This window comes from Pteropus medius, unplaced genomic scaffold (genome assembly GCF_902729225.1).
Source record: "Pteropus medius unplaced genomic scaffold, Ma_sr-lr_union100, whole genome shotgun sequence".
Lineage (NCBI taxonomy): Eukaryota > Metazoa > Chordata > Mammalia > Chiroptera > Pteropodidae > Pteropus > Pteropus medius.
This window is the reverse complement of record NW_024348527.1, coordinates 1,724,213-1,746,407: the sequence shown is the minus strand read 5'-3', so window position 1 is coordinate 1,746,407 and position 22,195 is coordinate 1,724,213. Positions and strand designations below refer to the sequence as shown.

At 42.9% G+C, this 22,195-nt stretch overlaps 1 protein-coding gene across 7 annotated transcripts in view; it reads left to right on the top strand.

Moving 5' to 3' along the window:
* FRMPD3 (FERM and PDZ domain containing 3) overlaps window positions 1–22,195 on the top strand; it is a 124,423-nt gene that overhangs the window by 97,062 nt on the left and 5,166 nt on the right. For 6 of the 7 annotated variants that reach the window (XM_039879742.1, XM_039879740.1, XM_039879739.1 and 3 more), the window contains 3 exons: window positions 136–315; window positions 9,371–9,515; window positions 21,162–21,983. In XM_039879742.1, the coding sequence (XP_039735676.1) occupies window positions 136–315; window positions 9,371–9,515; window positions 21,162–21,983 (1,147 nt within the window). The remainder of the gene's footprint in view (window positions 1–135; window positions 316–9,370; window positions 9,516–21,161; window positions 21,984–22,195) is intronic. The other variant, XM_039879746.1, reaches the window with a different exon arrangement.

The following is a 22,195-nucleotide window of genomic DNA, read 5'->3' as shown; positions in this document are numbered from 1 at the left end:
CTGAGCCCCAGATGCTTCCAGGCCTCCCAGAAGAACTGGTCCAATGCCTGTTTTCTGTTCCCTCCTCCTGCCTCCTCCCCCACCTCCTCTGCCTTTTTTTTCCCGTGAATGCTGCCCACCACACTTGGGCACCAGGGTGAGAAGCAGTCAGCCACTACTCTCCTGGTAGGACCCCGTCACGGCATCAGCCATGTTATTGACCTCAAAACCAACCTCACCACTGTGCTGTCCGAGTTCAGCAAGATCAGCAAGATCCAGCTATTTCGGGAGAACCAGGGCGTGGCCCGGGTGGAGACCAGCATCATGGATGCCAAGGTAAGACTGGCTTTGGAGCCTACTTCTCCCCAGGGACAGGCCTTGGGAACAAAGGAAGAATTAAAGAGAAAGAGTTTGAGCCTGTCAGGTGAGGTTCAGTTATTCTGAAGTGGTTCAGACCCTGAGCCCCTTTGGGCTCATCTTTCTTTCCTATCTCAACCTTGTAGGACATGGCATCTTGACCACATATTAAGGTCAGCCAGTTTAGAGAAAGCTAGGGAGTATCAAATCAACCCATAAGAGGTCTTTAGCAGAGAGCAAGGGAACCGGAGAACTTGGAGCTACCCTTAGGCCATCACTTCCCGATTTTTCTTGTGTCGTAGCACACATAGGAAATTACATTCTTGTGGAATACTGGGGTAAATGGACCAGCCCCAGAGACTCTGGCACCCCTGCCTGGCTGCCCCAGAAGCTAAAGGTATATGTGTACACCATTTGGGGAGCCCTGCCATAGGCACACCCACTTGGGATCATGGAGAAGGGGATGTCTGAGTATGTGGACAGAACCAAGGAGAGAGTGAAGAGGTAGAGCCTAGTCCCCATTTCACCTCCCGGAGTCCACCTCTTTCAGAACTTTAGAACATTTCCCATAGATTAGCTCCTTCAGACTGGCAAGAAGCTGTCGCCTGTGGAGAGCCTGACAGCTATGGCCAGCCACCCCCTCCATAGCTCTCCTGTTTGAACACCCAGTGACCACTGTGGGTGGGAGGCAGGCCTGCCAGCTGGTGAAAGCTATTAGAGGAGGTGCAACTTTTCTTCCTTAAAAGATTTCCCAAGGGCAAATGTTAGCAGATTAAGAGATGGACAGTTTGCTGTTTCTAAAAGAGCAAATTATTTACTTTATTTTTGTTTTTGTGAAATCCAGAAAGCTTTAATATGTTAATTTTTCCGCCTGTGTTTTCACAGGATTGCCATTGGTTTAGGAACCTACCTAGAGTCGGTATTTAATTGGCTTGTGACCACTTCCTCAGCCAATGATTGCTGCCCTTCTCAGGTGTTTTGGGTAAAAAGCCAAATGTGTAGGTAGGGAAGGGGGAGGAAAGACAGACATGCAGGGGAGATGAAGCTTCCTGAGAAATAAAAACAAATTTAAAACAGAGAAATAACTTTTTCAACTGAATCTTCTTCTTTGTCGTATGAGTGATTCTCAACATGGGCTGCACAATTAAATTTTCTTGAGAGCTTTTGGAAAATAAAGATGCCTAGGTCCTACTCACAGAGATTGTGATTTAATTGATCAGGGTACAACTTGGGCATTAGGATTTATTTATTTTTCAGTTCCCTGGGTGATTCTGTAGTACAGCCAGGTTTGAGAACTGCTTACCTCTGGGTCCAGTGCTCTGGGAGGAATAGGCAGAGCATGGTCAGTGGGGTGTTGCTTGAGTAAGGAGTACTATTCTCATTTCTAGGGCTGATCCAACCACAGTTGTGGGCATGAATGCTGCCCTGGAGGGGCTACACTCTTACTGGGAAGACCTAGACTCACAAAGACATATGACCTGCTTTAAAACACAACATCAGAACATGTATAGAACTCTGTAGTCAGACCAGGTTCAAATCCCGGCTTTACTACTTCCTAGCTGTGTGGCCTTGAAAAAGTAACTTAATCTGAGCACTGATTTCCTCAACTGAAAAATAGAGTGCCTATCTGAAAAGTTTCTCATTCAAGATTAAATGAGAAAATGTATGTTGAATGTCTTAGCACACTGCCTGACACATTATAAGTATTCAAGAAATGAAACCTGTTATTTTTTAAAACTCAAAACAACAATAAAGTTAATAGCAAGTAATTTTGTAGATAAGTATAGTGTGGAACATGGAACAAAAGAACAGGAAGGGGTTAACCAGAACTGGCTTCCCACAAGAGAGTGTTAAGATGGATCTTGAAGAGATAGGCATAGATTAGCAGAGAGAAGTAGCATGTATTCACAGGCAGAGAGCAAGCACGGAAATAAGCAAGCCATATGTGCAAGTCGATAAGCATAGTTGCTTGGCTGCAGCACATAGACGGGAATAACAAGAAAAGAGATTGGGGAGATTGGGGGTGGGCAGAACAAACTGGTTATAAGCTTTGAAGACCAGTCCGAGGAATTTAGATTCAATGCAGTAGAATAATGGGAATCCATTGTAGGCCATGGAGCAGAGGAGTGATAGGATGAAAGCTGATTTGGACCAGTGTGCCCCATGGATGGGGACAAGGCTAATGTAAAACCCAGGGATGTGAGGAGGGGATCATGGTGCTACTGCAGGGGTAAAGTGATAAGGGCAGAGCCTGAGCTGGAGGGACGGCAGTGGTAATGAAAAAGAAAGAATGAATGCAAAACATGTCGAATCATTAAGAGTGTACATGCACATTCCTATACACATTCCTCTCCTGCACATACAATACACACATCTTATTGTACCTAACTAATTACCTGCTGCACGTAGCTCAGGTGCACTGAAGAACGGCACTATGCATGCAGCACACAGAGAGTCCACATCATGGGTGGGTGGAGACGCGAGAGACTATGTTAAGTGATAAACAGATCTTGTTGGTGAATGAAGGGGGCTAGGAGAAGGTTGCATTTTGCCTAGACGATGCAACCATCAGGTGGCAGATAGTTCAGGTATGCTCTCCTTTAAGCAACCACTAAAATACATATGAAAAACCACAGGAGAATTATTCACTTTACATTATAATGTTTCTACTTTGTAGAAAGAGTTATGTGCAGTAGGCAGAATCATAGCCCCCCAAAGATGCCAATGCCCTAATTCCCATAACCTATGAATATGGTATGTTACATGGCAGGGAGGAATTAAGGTTGCAGATGGAAGTAAGATTGCTAATCAGCTGACTTTAAAATAGGGAAATTAACCTGGAATATCTAGGTGTACCCAGTGTAATCACAAGGGTCCTTATAAGTGAAAGAGAGAGGCAGAAGAGAAAGTCAGATCACTGCAGTGTGAGAAGGACTCAGACTGACCTTGCTGGCTTTGAAGATAGCAGAAGGGACCATGAGACAAGGAATGCGGGTTGCCTTTTAAAGCTAAAGGCAAGAAAACCCATTGTTCACTAGAGCTTCCAGAAGACAGAAGGGATGCAGCCCTGCCTATCCTTGATTTTAGTTCAGTGAGACTCATTTTAGACTTCTGACCTCCAGAACTAAAAATAATAGATGTATATTGTTTAAGCCACCAGGTATATGTTCATTTGTACAGAAGCAACAGGAAATGAATATATAGAGAGATTCCTTCAAGTAGGAGGCTCTCATTAAAGATATGATTTGATTGATAAATGTTCTGCTCACACCCAACTTTGGTTACATAAAATCTGATGCATTTGTAATCAGAGATGTCTGCTGTGTGCACCAGTAGTTACATGTCAGTTCCCTATGAAATGAACAGGGCAGTATTTATACCTTTCTCATATAAATTGGCTGTCAAATGGAAACCCAGATCTTTTTTCTCTCTCACTCTTCCTTTTTTCCTCCCACCACTATATCATTTAGTATGGACTTGCTGTTGCTAGGAATCATGCTAAACCCACTGAGAGAGCCAAAGATTAAAAAAAAAAAGAAAAAGAAGAAACCTGGAAAAACATTCTTTCCCTCAAGAAGCGTACTGTCTTGTTGAAGAGAAAGAAGTTCGTCACCTAATGGCATACCAAAGGAGTTACCATAGGCTAGGTACCAAGAGTATGTCGGTGTACAGAGGAGAGCAAAATTAATTCTGGCTGGAGGATTAAGGAAGCTTCCTGGAGGTACTTGATATCATCAGTGTCTGTAGTTACTGAGCGGTGCCTCTCCCCGTATATCTGCACAATGGGAAGGATTTGGCAGCTCCTTACTGGAGAATAGTTTACTTGGTCTTAGTAGGAGTCTATCTTTGGGATCAGTGTCATGCTGTAGGCTGCTCACGCAGTTGCTTAAGAGCCAGTTGGGTACATCTCTTCCAACTCTGGGTTCAGCGTTCTCTCATTGATAACTTGAAAGTGGCCATGGTGGGAGTATGTACACTAGGGAAATTGTCAAACGCTAAAAATCAGAACCTTTGAGAACTAGTTGTTAAATGTTTACCAGCACACCACTGCAGAGGGTACATGAAGAAAGACTGTCTGAATTTCCTTAACAAGGAGCATGGAAGTTAGAAGTCAGACTTGGCCCACTTCCTCCTAGATATGCCACTTTGGGAATATTTTGGAAGGGCCTGGTGAAACTAAGATTATTCACTTAAAGCAGTAGTTCTCAGCTCTGGATGCATAGTAGAATCATGTGTGGAGATTTAAAAACCACTGGATACCAGAGCCCTTCCTCTCAGACCATTTAAACCAGAATGTCTGGGGGTGAGGCTGGGGTATATAGGTTTTTAAAGACAATTCTGATGTACATATGACCTGAGAACCACTGCCTTAAAGTGTTTTTATACCTTGCCCCCAAATTGGCTGGCTTTGCCCAATTAGCCTTTCCCAGTGCTGTGAGGTCAAGGAATATAATCTTGTACCCCTGTCCCTCCAGGCCTTTGGATTCCCATCCTTTTCCTGTTTTCAGGGATGCTAGGGCGAGCTGAGGTTACTCCAGGACCAATCCCCTCCTTAATTGACATCCCAAAGTGCTAGGTACCTTCGGGCTCCCAGAGCACCCCAGGATGGAGATGGGGCTAGAGCATGCCAAACTAATCCCTACTGTACCCTCTCATGGCCGGCCATGCCTCTGACTCCATTCTCCTTTTCTCCTTCTCCATTTGAAAATGGCCTGGACATATTTAGTTACAGTTTTCACTCAGTTTATGTGCTCCTAGAGGAGGGCATATGAGGTAGTGTGCAAATATCTTTCTTCAAGAGACAGCAGTCTGGGACTGAGACAGCTCTGGGCCATTACCATACCCCATTACCACAGAAGCACACAAGGGGAGAAAAGAAGCCATCAAAGGAATGTCCCAAGGGATTTCTTGTGACCCAGTGTGTCTCCTATTCTCATGTTTGAGCTTTATTGCTCTAGTGCATTCTGTAGGGACAAGCATTACATTAGACAGCATGATCATTAAAATCATATTTAAAAGAAAACGTTGGTTTTGAAGGTTTCTAAGAAAATCTATCCAACCTCCTCGCTTGCCTGCCTTTGATTTGATTTTTACCCCTACTGGCAAAAAGTACATCTATGTTCCTTTTACAAGCTGCATTTGCCCCGTGCTGTGGCCCATTTGGCTGTGCAGGGATACAGAAGAGAGGTTCCTGATATACTGTGCTAAGTCAGCTGGGAATGTGCTTGGCCCTCTCTGTGCACAGGATTTTGCTTTCATGCTGCTTTATTACTAACATTGGGCTATATTGGGTTAAGAAATAAGAGGGAAAGTTGAAGTCGGAAAGTTAAGTCAATCGGCCAGTTAGTCACTTAGCCTCCAATTTGTCCATTAGCCAGCAGACCAGTCAGCCAGACAGCTTAACCGGTCAGGATGTCAGGCTGTTAGGCTGTCAGGTATTCTTCCTGTCCTACAACCAGCTTGTGAGCCAGGGCATCAGTGGGTCAGACTGCCCTGCAGCCAACTGGTCCTCAGATTGTCCATCAGTCATCCAGCAGTCAGCCTGTATTTTGGTTAAATGGTTTCTCATTCTATTTATCAGCCAATGCCATTTCCTCAGAGAATCTTTCTCCAGCTTCTGAAACCAAATTAGTCACACATGTGCACATTCACACCCACCTACCCACACACGGATCCAGGACATTCTATGTTCTGATAGCTCTCTGTACGTTTCCTCCATAGTGCTTATCACACCTTGCAGTCCTGTTCATTTCTATGATTATTTGGTTTATGTCTTATTTCCTGCTAGATTATAAGTGCCATGATGTCCAGAAATGTGTTGGTCCTGTTCTGGGATGAATGGCTGCATCTCTCCATGGGCACTACTGTCCATGAGCCATCTAGCCAATGTGTGGACAGAGTGGGGCACAGGAGCATTTCAACTGGAGAGACTAGCATAGGTTAAGGTATGAAGGGGTACAAGAACATGGCATCTCTGGCAAATTGTAAATGATATGTCATTGCTGTTGCATAAGATGAGAAATCGTGATGAGAGGAGGGTGCAGGCAGTTAATGACAGATATGCTTAGAGCTATAAATTGAGTCCAGGTCATGAAGGGCTTTGTGTGACATTTGAAAGCAGTGGTTTTTAGGTGATGAGCTATTTAAGATTTTAAGTGACAGGGAGAGTCGTATTTTAGAACGTGACTCAGACAGCAGGAAACAAAGTGGAGAGAAATGGGTAGAGACTGGAGGCAGGGAGGACAATCAGGTGGCTATTGGAGGTCCTGAAGTAAGTGTGTCCTCACCTTTTCCATATCACAGAAAATACCATGATTTGTATGGCATACTAGAATAAACAGATGAGGCAGCTCGTGGCCAGAGGTACCCGATCTGGAAGCTGAGGGGCTCAGGATCTCAGTACACTTGTCACCCAATTCACACATACCTTGAGAAGTTTTGGCCTTGAAGGGAGATGATGACAGCCTGAAATAGAGCAGTGGTATCAGGAATAGCTGTGATGTTTGTGAAGGCTCCTGAGGCAAACCTAGTGAGTCTTTGGCCCTCATAGTAATGGTAGTAGCAGCTATTCATACCCAAACCTCTGTGTATCCTGCCATTGGTGGCAGGGGGTGAGGCAGAAAAGGGCATCTCATTTTCCCCACCCCCATTCCATTTCCCTTCTGTCCCTACTTTGTTGTATACAAAGTTGAGCATTCTGTTGTGACTGAGAAACATCCATTGACTAGAGGTACAAACACCCACTCTGCCCCTTTCTAACAATGACCTAAAGGTAACATCTCATCCTGGTCCATTTTTCACTGGAGAAAGGAACCATTGGTCCTTGGGTACAGACTGTTCCTTTTCTTGCTGATGGTATTGCCTGAGCTCCATAGAAGCATCACTAACTCATTGCCTAAGGGACAGAATCCAAATGCCTTACTGTGGCATGTAGTGTAATTGGATGTACAATAACTATTAAATAATTCAAGATAGGGTCAATCCAACAGAAGATCATGTGATATAAACATTGCAGCGTACAAGTTCTGAGATAGGTAAAGAGCTCAAGATGGAAATAGGCTGGAGATGGTGATTTTGGAATCCCCAGGACAGAGGTGAAAGTCGATGCCCTGATGATGAAGAACTAAGGGTTAAGGACTGAGCCCAGGACATGGATTGGGTGGGGGAGGTTGTGCAAGAAGAGCCAGCCAAAGAGAAAGATGGAATGTTCAGAGATTGCAGAACCAGAACACAGTATCACCTCATGGAAACAGAAGCCAAGAGAAGAATTTCCAAATGAGAAGGCGATTACTGTTGGCAAATGAAACAAGCTGAGAGGTATGAAAATGAATGCAAACTTTTGTATTTAGCTGGAAGGAGGCTTCACTTCTAAATCAGGTGGCAAACTATGGCCGGCGAACCAAACCTGACCCACCACTTGTTTTTGTAAATAAAGTTTTCTTAGAACACTGCCACACCCATTTGGTTAGCTTATAGATTATCTATGGCTGTTTTCACACTACAATGGCAGAGTTGTTGTAACAGAACCTGTATGGCCCACAAAGCCTAAAATATTTACTATCTAGCCTTTTACAGAAAAGGGTTGCCAACTCCTGGTCTGTATGAACTACAAAATATTCAACTCAAGCTATGTGTTGGGATCCTGGGAGACAGCAAAGAAAATAGGTGCAACTTTAGCTAAAAGCTGAGCTGATACGGATTCAGAATGGTTCCCAGGTGATGATCCAGCCAAAGAAGGCTAGTCTTGTTGGTGACCAAGTTCCATCAGGTCTTCATGATGTCCCTTTTTACTGCCACTACCCGAATGGAGGCCCTAATCACCTCTTGCCTCGACTTCTCACTGGTCAGAGAAGAGACTCATTCCCTCCTCTTAATTCTTGTAGTTCTTAATGCCTGGTCTGCAAATTCTTGAAAGTGAAGGCAACCCATGGCCCCATGGCTCCCTCTTCAGCCAATCTTTAGAGGTCTTAATATGGTAGCCATTGCCCTGTCCCAGGGAGAATGCTCTCATGGCTGACTTCCACACTTTTAAAGTTACAATATAGACATTGGGAAGGTTTATTGAAAATGTGCTGATTTTTCATTTTTGTTATATCATTGCCAGATCTCTGAAGCAGTCAACTAGCTAATCCCAATATTAATTTGACTGATTTAAGGTCAAGAACAAAAGTCAACAAAGTATGCTAGTATTTCCCAAAGTGGGTTAAAACAACAACAACAACCCTGAGAACACCATGAGATATTCTATGAAAATAGATTTTTTCAATCTAATAATTTAGAAAAGTTCGAATACTAAAGCCTCCCTCTTGAAGTTTCGCAGTGCACCTTAATATATTAAAGGATTTGAGAATTTCTGTAAGAACAACTGTCTATATAGCTTTGTTTAACCCAGCGTTTCACACACATATTTGACCAAGGAACCCTTTTAAGGAGCACCAATTAACATCTTGAGAACATTTTGGGAAACAGAGGAAAAAGAGGAAAGCATAAAGGTCTGAGCAGGCTTGCAGACCAGAAAGACTTTGGCCCAGAAGCCACAGTGAGAACTTGGTTGAATGGAGTGTCCATGTCTGGAAGCTGTTCTAGGTAGTGTAGGGGGTTAGAAAGATGAGCAAGAGATAGTTTATGCAATCAAGAAACTTTCCATCAAGGATGTTCCCCAATCTAGCCTTGACTCCCAGGTTCACCCCAGCTTTCCCAGCTGGCCCACGCATCTGCTGAGCCCTGACAACCTTCAAAACAGCCACACAGCAGTCGTGCAATATTATAAAATTTTAGTCTTTTTCAATAAAGGTGATTCATTAAATGTATAATTAATGATTGACTTAGTTTTGATACCTGGATAAGAGTTTACTGTAAATAAATTCTCAGATTGGAAGAAATTATTTCTCAGGCCATGTGCCTCAATTTTTGGTTCAGAAACTCTGGTTCCCTTAACCATGCAAGTCATCTTTTCTTCACTATCATTCTCCAGCGAACTGAACCTGCCCACCTCCTTCTGGTATCCTCATGTTTCTTCCCATCTCTCTCCCAGCCTCTGGTGCTGTTGATGGAGTGGCTCGAAGCCACCAACTTTGCCTGCCTGATTGCGGGGTACTGCCGCCTCCTGCTGGATTCCAGGAAGATGGTCTTCTCCAGGCCTGCTAGCCAGCCTCTTCCACCTCCAATGATCAAGGCAGGTAGGGCTCAGCCTCAGTCTTTGGTGTGCCAGAGGCCCTTTGGACCCTGGAGATATGGAGGGAGGAGCTCCACTGCCTTAGTGCTCACCCCATTCTGCCAGCACCTAGTTTACCAGGAGCAGAGGCTGTACCACTGTGTCCCACTTGGCACAAGCCAGTGGGATAGACAGCTGGCTTTCAGATGGGCTTGTCCTACAAAGGATGCCTGTGACAACACATTGCAATTGAGTCAGTGAACAATTGTAAGATAAAAATAGCAAACAAGCAATAAATAGAACCAATTAAGGAATCACGCTGAATCTAAGGCAAAGCTTTAGAGGTACATCGATCTAGAAGGGATGCATGGATGTTCTGGCTTAATTGAGTAGAGGTTGTAAATGAAGATAAAACTTTTCTTCTGTTCATTATAGGGGGGTTGACAGCTGCCTGAAGTAAGAGGCCATGTGAGGCTCGGGTAGGGAAGACTTTCCAGGCCCAGAGTATAGTCTAGCATGAGGCTTGGAGATAGATAGGAGGGAACGACCACTAAGAATAAAGTCAAGTGCAGCCCCCAAACAGCTCAGTGCAGCTACCACTCAGAGCTGTCCTGATTATGGTAATCAGGAACAGGCCTTGGAAAAAAATCGGCCCAGTCTTAATACTGCTGCCCTGAACCAAAGTGGGAGGAAAAGGAAGAGACCCATAGAACAGGTACTCTCAGTACACATATTAGACCTAAGGCTCAAGTTAGTGTAGTAAGTACTTCCCAACCCCAACACCCAAACATCACAGGCAGTAACTGAGACTTTTCACCCAGTGGTCACCCTCCTCACATGCTGAAGTCTCTTCATCTACTTGCCTTGCTGCTTGTCTATTTCTTTTCTCTTCAAGGCTGTCTTGCCTTGCAGCATGGTCACATATGCTCTAGATTGAGGAGTTTGAGAGTAGAAACACGTGCCTGATGGATGTTCCAGCACCCAGTGGCCTGAATACCCACACACACCCTCTCACCTCATTATCTCTTCGTCACAGACATCATGACAAGCCCATATGTACATCTCATAACATTGTCCACAGGAATTAGAAGGCAATCACCAAATACAGATTTGAGAAAGAGTAAGTGGCCCCAAGGCATATGAAGGAGGCCACATAAAAAAGCAAAATAACTGACTTGGAATAGAAAGAACCCAGAGGGCCAGGTTGCCACACATCTCCAGGCAAATGGTTCTGAAGTGGGTGGTCATACATACTATCAAACCTATGATAGCCAAATGATAGCAAAGCCAGCATTAGCACTCTCAGTATCACCTGTGGTCTTTGTCTCTGTCATCACACATAAGTAAATTATACTAAGTAGGATAGAGAGGGAAAAGGGAAGGCAGAAGAAAAAGCCTGGAGCCCTGCTGAGGACCAGATGTGGAACTGAGATTTGTTTAGAGGGGAGTCCATTTTAAGAAGTCCCTGAGGTGGCTTTGTAGTCCCACCCTGCCTTCCAAGGAGTTTCTGTCATCCCATCCGCACTCTAGCCAGTGCTGTCATTAAGTCTTCCCTTTGTTGTGGCGATAGTGGCACCATGTCAGGGCTTTCTGTGTCCCTTAAGTCTTACCAACCACATTGCATGTTGTGTCCATGTTGCTTTTCCAAAATCAAATCAATTTCATTAGATTCTCTTAGAGGTATTGCAGTCTGGAAAGGAGACTTCTATAAATGCTAGGCATAGCTTTAGAGCCCCTCCCTGATTCCTAAGAGCCCCGGTCCTTGGGCCTGCAGAGTTTTGGGGTCATAGGCTGCCTCTAGCACAGGGACACTCTGTCCATGCAGGAGGCAGGAGGCAGATGCACCACTGTTTGTAGGGCTTGACTTTCCCAGGGGGTTGGACCAATGCCTGGGCCCAGTACTTGGGCTTTAGTTGCTGAGTTGCTGGGTGGGGAAGGCTGAGCCTCATGGCTCTACCAGTAAGGGGCTGGTGTGCACATCTTATCCATGGCCCCAAGGATGAGAAAGGGGAAAAGCAAGTGACACCACTGAGGAGACCTCCACCCAGATTACAGTGAGTGGCCATGAGTTCCTAGTACAAAGTTGAAATGAATCCCTCCATCAGCTCTAAATTTCATCCCAGAACAGAAGCTCCAGTGCCAACTATGGTTAGGAAAGGCCTATAGGGAACAGTCATTCTGCCAACCTCACCTGGGCTTTTCTCTCAGGGCTAAAACTCCAGCCCACTCAGAGCCTAGGTTCTCTAACCAGGTCTGTATTCTTGGTCCATAGCAGCTGCCGGCTGCCAGCCAACTCCACTCAATGTTCAGCTGACTGGGCCTAAAGGATGCTGTTAAACCAGTGACTGGTAAAAGAAAAAGCATCACCTCCCCTCTGAGACCCAGAAAAAAAAGGAAAATGGGAGTGTGGAACGGAAGAGATTACCTGTTGGGCATTATCGGTAGTTTTCCCGAAGTAGGTTTTTCACTTATTCACTCACAACTATTTCTCAAGTACTCATTATGTGCCAAGCACTGCAGATAGAGCTGTGAATAACAGGCATGGTCCTTGCCCTCACAGAGTTTAATGAGAGAATGTGGACCGACAATTAAAGGGATAATGCCAATACAGTAAGTACCTTTGCATTTGTATAGAGGAAATTCAACTGACACAACAGAACAGCACCTGGTCTTAAGGATGCAACTTAGAGAAAGTCTCAGACAAATGCCAACTTTCAGCCTGTACTGGGGTGATAAGAAATCCTGAGGCAGCTGCCATCATTCTCTAGCCTTGAGTTCCCTGTATTCCTGGGAAATCCAGAAAAATAAGACTGGAGGCCCCAATTGGAGTCACAGTTGGAGGAGGAGTTCACTTTATGTTTTCTCTCATAGTTAAAAAACAGTTTGGTCTGGTGAATCGAACATTCTTGTTAATGGCTACTCCATATCCCATACATGTCTTATCAATTTTCAAATAGTGAAAACCCAGCATGTGCTAAAGCTAGACCGAACATAACAGACTCTTTTATTTTTGATGACTTAGAAAGGACACAAGGTTCTTGCAAGGCCTCTAGGTCATTTGTCCTTGTGACCAGTAATGCTCTTCGGACTGTAGGATATAGCAAGGCCAATAGAAAGTCGGTTGTTTCAATGTCGTGTTGACTATATATGTGTATGTGTATAATATAGTTTTCAATATAGATCCAGTTGGATCACCATCCTGTTCTTTGCAAGCATTTTTTTAAGTCAGTCTTCAGAGTGGGTGAGTACAGAGGGATAGACTAAGGCATCTCCTTGGGAAAAACTGGTGAGCAATTTACAGATTTGCAATCTGGAAGTTATGCTGTCTCAGCTATCAGCTGAACACACCTGGCTTTATTGGCATTTCTAACCTTCTGTCTGGAGGAGATCCAGGCTTCTTCAGGGACGTTTTCTTCTTCGCATAGCCCTATGCTGCTCCTCGGATCTAGAAATCACAGTACCAAGTGAGTGGCTGTGCATCACCTGGCCTTGACAGCCTGATATTGGGAGATGTTTCCATTTTGCAGGGAGGGAAGCCACCCTTAGACCTCCAGCCCTTGTCTGAGAGGAGTCACCACCTCCTTATTGAACATGCCCCTGGGAGCCACCTCCGATGGCAGCCTATTGAGATTGTTCAGCTGTCTCATAGGTAATTAGCACCCAGTGCATCTCTAGGACCTGTGATCAATGCCTAGGAGTAGAGACCTCCTGAACTGATAGTTCAAGCTCCTGGCTCAGTGCTCTCCTAGAGTACTTCTTCCCTAAGTCTCACAGGGTCATTACCTACTATTCCTCCAGCTGATACACAGTTTCTAGGTGCAGCCGCTAAGGCCTAAGTTGAACCCACTCAATGTAGTTACGCTGACCAGATTTAGAGGGGCAACATGGTCTATGGAAAACAGTAAAGGCTTGGGATCTGAAGTCAGAGAGACTTGTGTTCCAGTTCCTGCCTGCTGTATCTTAATGTGTAATCAGGAGCAAGTTCCATAAACTGAGTCTCAGTTTCCTCTCCTGTACACTGAGAATAATAACAGAAGCCTTCCTCATAAGGGATTGACAGGATCATGTGAGATAAGCTCCACAAAGTCCTTTCAAGTGCAGAACACATTTTTGCTTTTTATACTGATTAAGAGTTCACCATGTGCCCAATGCTGTTTCTTTTTAATAATCAGTTTTAGCTAGGTACAATTTCCAAGCCAAAATATTCACCCACTTAAAGTTCTCAACTCAGTGTTTTTAAGTATATTTAATATATTCACAGTGCTGTACAATCATCACCATACTTTAATTTTAGAGCAGTCTTGCTCCTCCTAAAACAAACTCTGTGCCCATTAATCCTCATTCCCTATTCCCCTCCTACTCACATCCTAGCCCTAAGCAACTACTAATCAACTTTCTGTCTCTGTACCTTTGCCTATTCTGGACATTTCAGATAAATGGAATCTTACAATATACGGTCCTTTTGTGACTCGCTTTTTTTCACTTAAGCATGTTTTCAAGAGTTATCTATATTGTAGCATTTATCAGTCCTTCATTTTTTATGGTCAAATAATATTCCATTGTATGGATAGACCACATTTTGTTTATCCATTCATCAATTGATGGACATTTGGGTTGCTTCTAACTTTTGACTATTCTGAATAGTAATGTTATGAACATTAATGTACAAGTTTATGTGGGGATCTATGTTTTTATTTCTCTTTGGTATATACCTAGGAGTGGAATCCTGGTCAAATGGCAACTCTATGTTTAATTTTGAGAAACTGCCAAATTGTTTTGCAAAATGACTGCACCATTTTACATTCCCATCAATGACATTAGAGGGTACAATTTCAGCATATCCTCACCAACCCTTGTTATTGTCTGTCTTTTTTATTAGATCTATTGTAGTGTGTGTGAAATGTATCTCATTGTGGTTTTTATTTACATCATCGTAGCTGATGATGTCGAACATCTTTTCATGTACTTATTGGGCATTTATATATCTTCTTTGATGATATATCTATTCAAATCCTTAGCCAATTTTTAAATTAGGCTATTTGACCATAAACATAAGGGTTTATCTCTGGACTCTCAATTCTATTTCATTGATCTATATGTCTGTCTTTATGCTGGTACCATACCGTCTTGATTACCATTGTTTTGTAGTAGGCTTTAAAATCGGGAAGCATAAATCCACCTAATTTGTTCTGTTTTTTTTTTTTTGAAACTTACTCCCCCGCCCAGCTTTGTTGAAGTATAATAGACAATTAGTTGCTCATATTTACATTGTACAATTCAATGAGTTTTTTTCAATTATAGTTGGCATATAATAATATATTAGTTTTAGTTGTGCAGCATAGTGATTAGAGATCTATATAACTCATGAAGTGGTCACCCCACTAAATCTAGTACCCCTCTTCCTCCTTACATATTTTTTACAACATCATTGATTGTTTTCCTTATGCTACACTTTATATCGCTATGACTATTTTGTATCTCTCCATTTGTACTTCTTAATCCCTTTGCCCTTTTTCACCATCCCCCTCAACCCCACTCCTGTTTAGTATCCCTCAAAATATTCTCTGTATCTATGAGTTTGTTTCTCTTTTTGTTGTTGTCGTTGTTGATTTTGTTCTTTAGATTCCACATGTATGTGAAATCATGTGGTATTTGTCTTTCTCTATCTGACTTATTTCATTCATCACAATACCCTCTAGGTCCATCAAGGCAGTACCTTTTTCCATCCCCTTCCTTTTAGTCTGTGTGTGTCTTTTAATCTAAAGTGAATCTCTTGTAGGCAGCATATGTAGGGGATCTTATTTTCTTATCCATTCAGCCACTCTATCTTTTGGTTGGAGCACTTAATTCTTTTCCATTTGAGGTACTTGTTGATAGGAATATAGTTATTACCATTCTTTACTCATGTTTTTGATACATGTTTTTTTCTTCTTAGACAAGTCTCTCCAACATTTCCTGTAATACCGGCTTGGTGTTGATGAATTCCTTTAGCTTATTTTTGTCTGGGAAGCTCTTTATCTTTTCTTCGACTCTAAATCATAGCTTTGCTGGTAAAGTATTCTTCGTTGTAGATTCTGGGTTTTCATCACTTGGAATATTTTGTGCCAAGCCTTTCTGTCCTGCAAAGTTTCTTTTGAGAAATCAGCTGCCAGTCTTATGGGTGCTCCCTTAGAGGTAACTTATTGCTTTTCTCTTGCTGCTTTTAAGATACTCTCTTTGTCTTTAACCTTTGGCATTTTAATTATGCTATATCTTGGTGTGGGCCTCTTTGGGTTCATTTTGGGGATGCTCTGAGCTTCCTGGGTTCTATGTCTATTTCCTTCACCAGGTTAGAGAAGTTTTCCATCATTGTTTCTTCAAATCTATTTTTAACTTCTTGTTCTCCCTCTTCAGGTACCCCTATGACACGGATGTCGTTGCCCTTAATTTTGCCCCATAGGCTCCTTAAATTATTATTATATTCTTAATTACCTCTCTTTTTTTGCTGTTCTGATTGGATGCCCTTGGCTTCCCCATCCTCTATGTCGGTGGTTCGATCCTCTTCTTCATCCACTCTGTTGATTCTCTGTAATATACTCTTCATCTCAGATAATGATTCTTTATTTCTGACTGATTCCCTTTTATAATTTCCATTTCCATTTTTGTGTTTTTTATCTCTTTGTTAAAGTTCTCATTGAATTCATCTATACTTCCACTAAGTTCATTGAGCATGTTTATAACCAGTGTTTTGAACTCTGCATCTGTTAGATTGCTTGACTCCATTATTTTGGGACCTCTGTTCTGTTCTCTTGTATGGTTTCTGCTTCTTTGTCTTCCTATTTTAGCTGCCTTTCTGTGTCTGTTTCTATGTATTAATCAAAGCTCTTAAGTCTCCAGGTCTTATTCATGTGGCTTTGTGTAGGTTTCCTGCAGCACAGTCCTGAAAGGGGTTCAGCTGCAGACCAAGTTTAGCCCAAGCCTCTACCCCTCCAGGGCCACCTGTTAAGAATTCCACAAGCAATCCACAGATGCTATGCTTATGGTTGCTTCAAGAGGCCATGCCAGAAACCAAGGCCAGCTGCCACCAGTGTGAGTGTTGGCACTGCTCAGCAAGTGTCACAGGACTCGCTGTGGACACAACTGGATGTGGCTTGTGTAGGGCCATGAGTTGAAGGAGGCAAAGTTTCAGGGAATCCTCTGGGCAGAACAACCTCTGTTATCTAGTTCAATGACATCTCAGCTATGGCAGTGCTGTGTCTGCACACTGGGAAGTGGGGGGGGGCTCAACAAAGGAACAATGGATACTGCCAGCACTTCTGCCCGGGAGAAAGACTTGCCTCAGGCCCTCACTCTGACAACTCAATGTTCCTTTGTAGTTCCTTACCCGCCCCGCCCCCCCACGCCACCCCAGCAGCCTACCAGGTGCTGGTGCTCAGAGAGCAGGTCCATCACCGTGAAAGTCTGGTCATGGACACAGCCCCTTTAAGAGGAATGCCCACAGCTGTTGAAGCCTCTGTCCCACTCAGCCACTGGGGACTGGGAATCCTCACGTCCTCACCCCCTCTAACCGTTGCAGGGTGATTTCTTATTTCTCTCCCTAGTTGTAGTGCTTCTGTTTATCTGGACCCCAGGTGACTCTGCTTGTTGTTTGCTCTGTGTTTCTGTCACAGCTTTGATGTGGTCTCAAGAGGGGATGAACAAAGCTTCTATCACTTATGCCATTTTTCCCAGTCTCCCTAATCTGTCCTTTTTAAAGATTTCTTTGGTTATTCTGGGTCTCTTGTAATCCCATATGAATTTTTATATCAGCCTGTCAATGTCTACAAAGTCAGCTGGGATTCTGAAAGGGACTGCAATGAATCTATAGATCAATTTGGAAAGTATTGCCATCTTAATAATAAGTTTTCGAATCCATGAATACAAAATGTCTTTCCATTTATTTAAATTTTTTAAAATTTCTTTCATCAATATTTTGTAGTTTCCAGTGTACATGGCTTGTTCTTTTGTTAAATGTATGCCTAAATATTTTCTTATTTTTGGTGCTATTGTAAATAGAATTGTTTCCTAATTTCATTATCAGATTGTTCATTGCTGGTGTTTAAAAATACAATTGCTTTTTGTATATTAAGCCTTTATCCTGTAACCTTGCTGAGCTTCTTGTTTATTTCTAATAGTTTATTATTAGTGGATTGCTTGGGATTTTTTTTATGTACAAGAATATGTCATTAGCAAATAGAGATACTTTTACTTCTTCCTTTCCAATCTGGATGCCTTATATTTCATTTTACTGTCTAATTGTACTGTCTTATTGTCCATTTTACTGTCTAATAGACCTTCTAGTATAATGTCGAATAGAAATGGTGAAAACAGAGATCCTGGACATTTTCCTGATCTTCGAAAAGCTTTCAGTCTTTCACCATCAAGTATGATATTGGCTGTGAGTTTTTCATAGATTACCTTTCTCAGGTGGAAGAAGTTCTCTTTAATTTCTAGCTTGTCAAGTTTTATCATGAGAGGATGGTAGATTTTGACAAATGATTTTTCTGTGTCCATTGAGATGATCATATGGTGTTTGTTCTCTATTCTATTAACATGGTAAATTACATTAACTAATTTTGGGAGGTTAAACTATCCTTTCATTCCTGCAATAAATCTCATTTGGTCATGGTATATAATTCCTTTTATATGTTGCTAGATTCAGATTGCTAGTATTTTGTTGAGGAACTTTGCATCTGTATTTGTAAGAAATATTGCTCTATAGTTTCTTGTGATGTCCTTGTCTGGTTTTGGTATCAGACAATCTTTGGTATAATATCGGCCTCATAAAATGAGTTGAGAAGCGGTCACTTCTCTTCTATTTTTTGGAAGGGTTTGTGAAGAATTAGTATAAATGCTTCTTTGAACATTTGGAAAAACTCACCGGCAGAACCATCTTGGCCGGGGCTTTATTTATTTATTTATCAACAGGGTGGATTATTAATTCCTAATTCTATTTCTTTTCCTGTTATTGGCCTATTTGTTTTTTTTTTTTTCTCCTTTAGTCAGTTTTCATAGTTTGTGTATTTCTAGGAATTTGTTCATTTCATCTAGGTTATCTAATATTTTGGCATAAATTTATTCATGATATTCATTTATAATCAATTCCATATCTGTAGAGTCAGTAGTATTGGCCCTTCTTTCATTCCTGATTTTAGTAATTAGAATCTTCTCTCTCTCTCTCTCTCTTTTTTTGCTTGATCTGTACAGCTAAATGTGTGTAAATTTCATTGTTCTTTTCAAAGAACCAATTTCTTTTTACTGGAAGCTCAAAAGAGAAAATTTACTGTCATAAATCATATGACACAAATACAGTTTCCACAGGGAGTGGGTCCTTTTACAATCCTTATCTATGGCAAACTGCTCTTGGACTTGGAAGAGCCCAGAGAGGGGAACCTTGTGCAACCTCTCTGGCTGTCTGCAGAGCTCTCCCTCCTAGCACAGGGCTTGGCCAGGTAACTCAAAGTCCACCTGGAACTGGCCTGTCTTGGGCCTCCCATGCCAGAGGTCAGCCCTGCACCTGGCCACTCTCCCCTGAGGGTGAGTTTCAGAGAAACCCTGTGTGAACTGCAGAGTGGAACTTCGTATCCTATAAGGCAGTTAAGGCCGACTCCAGGCCTCTTTGACCTTTCCCTCTCAAAGAATCGACTTTTAGTTTCATTGATTTTTCTCTATTATTTTTCTATCCTCTATAATTGACTATATCTTTCCTTCTGTTTGCTTTGTATTTAGTTTGCTCTTCTTCTTCAAGTCCCTTAAGGTGGAAGTTTAGGTTATTGATGTGAAATCTTTCTTCTTTTGTAATGTAGGCATTTGCAGCTATAAATTTGTCCTCAAACACTAATTTAGCTAGTTCTCATAAGTTCTGGTATGTTGTATCTTCATTTTTCTTCATCTCAAAATATTTTCCAATTTCCCTTGTGATTTCTTTCTTGACCCATTGGTTACTTAGGAATGTTTTATTTAATTTCCACATGTATGTGAATGTCCCAAATTCCTCCTGTTATTGATTTTTAATTTAATTCTGTTGTGCTAAAAAAAAAAACATACTTTATATGATTTCATTCCTTTTAAAATTCTTGAAGCTTATTTTATGATATCACATGTAGTCTGTCTTGGAGAAAATTCTAGGTGCGTTTGAGAAGAATGTATATTCTGTTGCTGTTAGGTAGCATGTTCTATAGATTTATAGGTTTATAATGTTGTTCAGGTTCTCTATTTCCTTGTTGATCTTCTGCCTGGGTTGTTCGATCGATTATTTAAAGTAGGATATTGAAATCTTCAGCTATTGCTGTTGGTTTGTGTATTTCTCCTTTCAATTCAGTCAGTTTTTGCCTCATGTAATTTGGGGCTCTGTCGTAAGTGCCAATACCATGCTTTTGTGGTGACTGTAAGCTCTAATGAAAAGCAATGCTGACACATTGACCCTGTCAAACTGGAATGTGAAAGGCATTTTATTTTTCAACATCTTGAGCATCGTGATGAAGTATAGGGTAGTGTTTAAAAACATGGGCTTTGTAGTCCCTCAGACCTGGGATCAAATTCAGACTGCCATTTATGACTCATCTGACCTTGGATAAATCACATTACCAACTGGATCAGTTTCTTCCTCTGCAAAATGGGGATAATGATAGCACCTACTACACTGAGCCGTTGTGAGGATTAAATGGGATTGTGTGTGATGACCCTAGCCTAAATCAGTGCTTGCTTGGCACCTGTCTCTCTGCTGATAGCAAAGTGATTTGGCATTGTCTGAGTATATTCTCACAGATAACATGGGGAGGGGCCCCAAAAACAGACTAAGAGAGAGATGCCATTCAGAGATGAAGCATTTGATATAGATAATTCTCAGAGGGAAGACCCACCATCATTAAAAGCTGTTGACTAGAACCTTTATGCCACATGTGTGTATAGCAGGCAGGCTGGCCCTGTATGAATACAGAGAAATAATGTGATTTGAGGAATTACAAGAATGTTCTTCTGACCCTTTTCCCAATATATGCATATCCCAGCATATCTCTTATATACTTTACACATTCAGATACTCAGAATTCTACTAGTAGAGCTTTATTCTTTTAGGGTACCTCTACTGACAGCCCTCTTTGAAATGCAAACTCTCAGGCATTGTACATAGCCTGTTTTACATTTTCCACTAAAGCACTAGTGACTTGTCGGATTTCTTTCCTTCTTCTAGAAGACATCCAACATAACACAAGAGTGAAAGAGTACTGGAGGTTGGAAAGGCCCTAAAAAGTGTAGGAACAGTACAGTTCCAAGAAGGACATGAAACAAATCACACTTCTTTAGGTATGCTTACATCTGACTCTCAGATCAGACATACCCTTGTAAGAGTTCATCTATGTATAGATTCCAAGGTTTTCACTCCCACCCCACCTCACCACATGCCTTTTCCCACTTCAGAGGTGGTAGGGCTATTAGTAGCTCAGACCATTCTATTCTACTCACTCTATTTACAGGGTTGGCAGCAACATGGCCAGTTGATTCCCCTTTCCCTAATCTGTAGCAGCCAGGTAAGGCTCTCTTTACATACCTGTCACCCAACTGTGCACCAGAGACCCAGGCCAGAGATGCCAAGAGAGCTCAGCCACAGTCCTCAGCACCAGGGCTCATCTATTGATTCTCTTTCTGGGTTTAGATTACATGCACAGCGCCCACCGCCCTGTCACTGGGGGCCACCTGGGGAAAAAGGAGAGTAGTTATGTGGGCGGCATGGGCACCAGCCCCAGGAAATCGAGCCACTGCACGCCCCCGCCTGCCAACTCTGAGCTTGTCAGCTTTTGCTACCTCCATATGCGTGAACAAAGGAAGGAGCAAGAAAGCCGGCCAGATGTCAATGAGAACTTAATCTTCTTTGAGGAGACCAGGCCCCGGACCAAGTCTGACCCCACATCCAAAAGCTCTGGCCAAGGTTACAATATGGTCCCTGATGACTTTGATGCAGCCAGCCTAGATCATGAGCCTTGTGCCAGCAGGTCCCGGTCCTATACCCTGGACAATTCCCTTGGGGCTGAAGCCCTGAATTTCTACTGTGACTCTTGCAAAGCCAAACTCCAGGAGCAGCTGGTTCCTCGCAAAGGTGGGAGGCCCGGCTCCTCTCGTGACAATATAGTAGACTTGATGTCCCTCCCACCCCCTGGGAGTGAGGAGGAGGAGGAAGAGGAAGATGAGAGCACTTCTCTGTTGCCTGCCATTGCTGCCCCACCTCCTGGTTTTCGAGACAACAGTTCTGATGAGGATGACCCCAAGCGCCGGGCTGTCCAGAGCCAGGAGCAAGGACGCCACCTGCGTGGGCTCCTGTATGATGAGATACCAGTGACATTGATTGACAGTGTGCAGACCCGGACAGTTCGAGATCATGCCCAGGAGCTAGATGATGCCCTGGTGTCCACTCTGCAGGCTCTGGAAGCCCTGGCAGCCTCAGAGGATGGACCACATCCCCCACCCCCACAGACTGCAGGTAACAACAGCCCGTTCCTCTTCCCTCTTGCCTTCCCTTCCAGGCTGGGCCAGCAGGTGGCATTGCTGCTTCCTAAGCAGAGATCAAAGTCACTGTGGTATGTCAGGGCAGTGGATGGGCCAGAGGCAGTTCAGATAGAGTCGAGGAGCAACGATGCTGTGGCAGGTGTCTGCTGCTCAGCGCCAGCTAGAGCTCTGGCTCTTACCATTCCA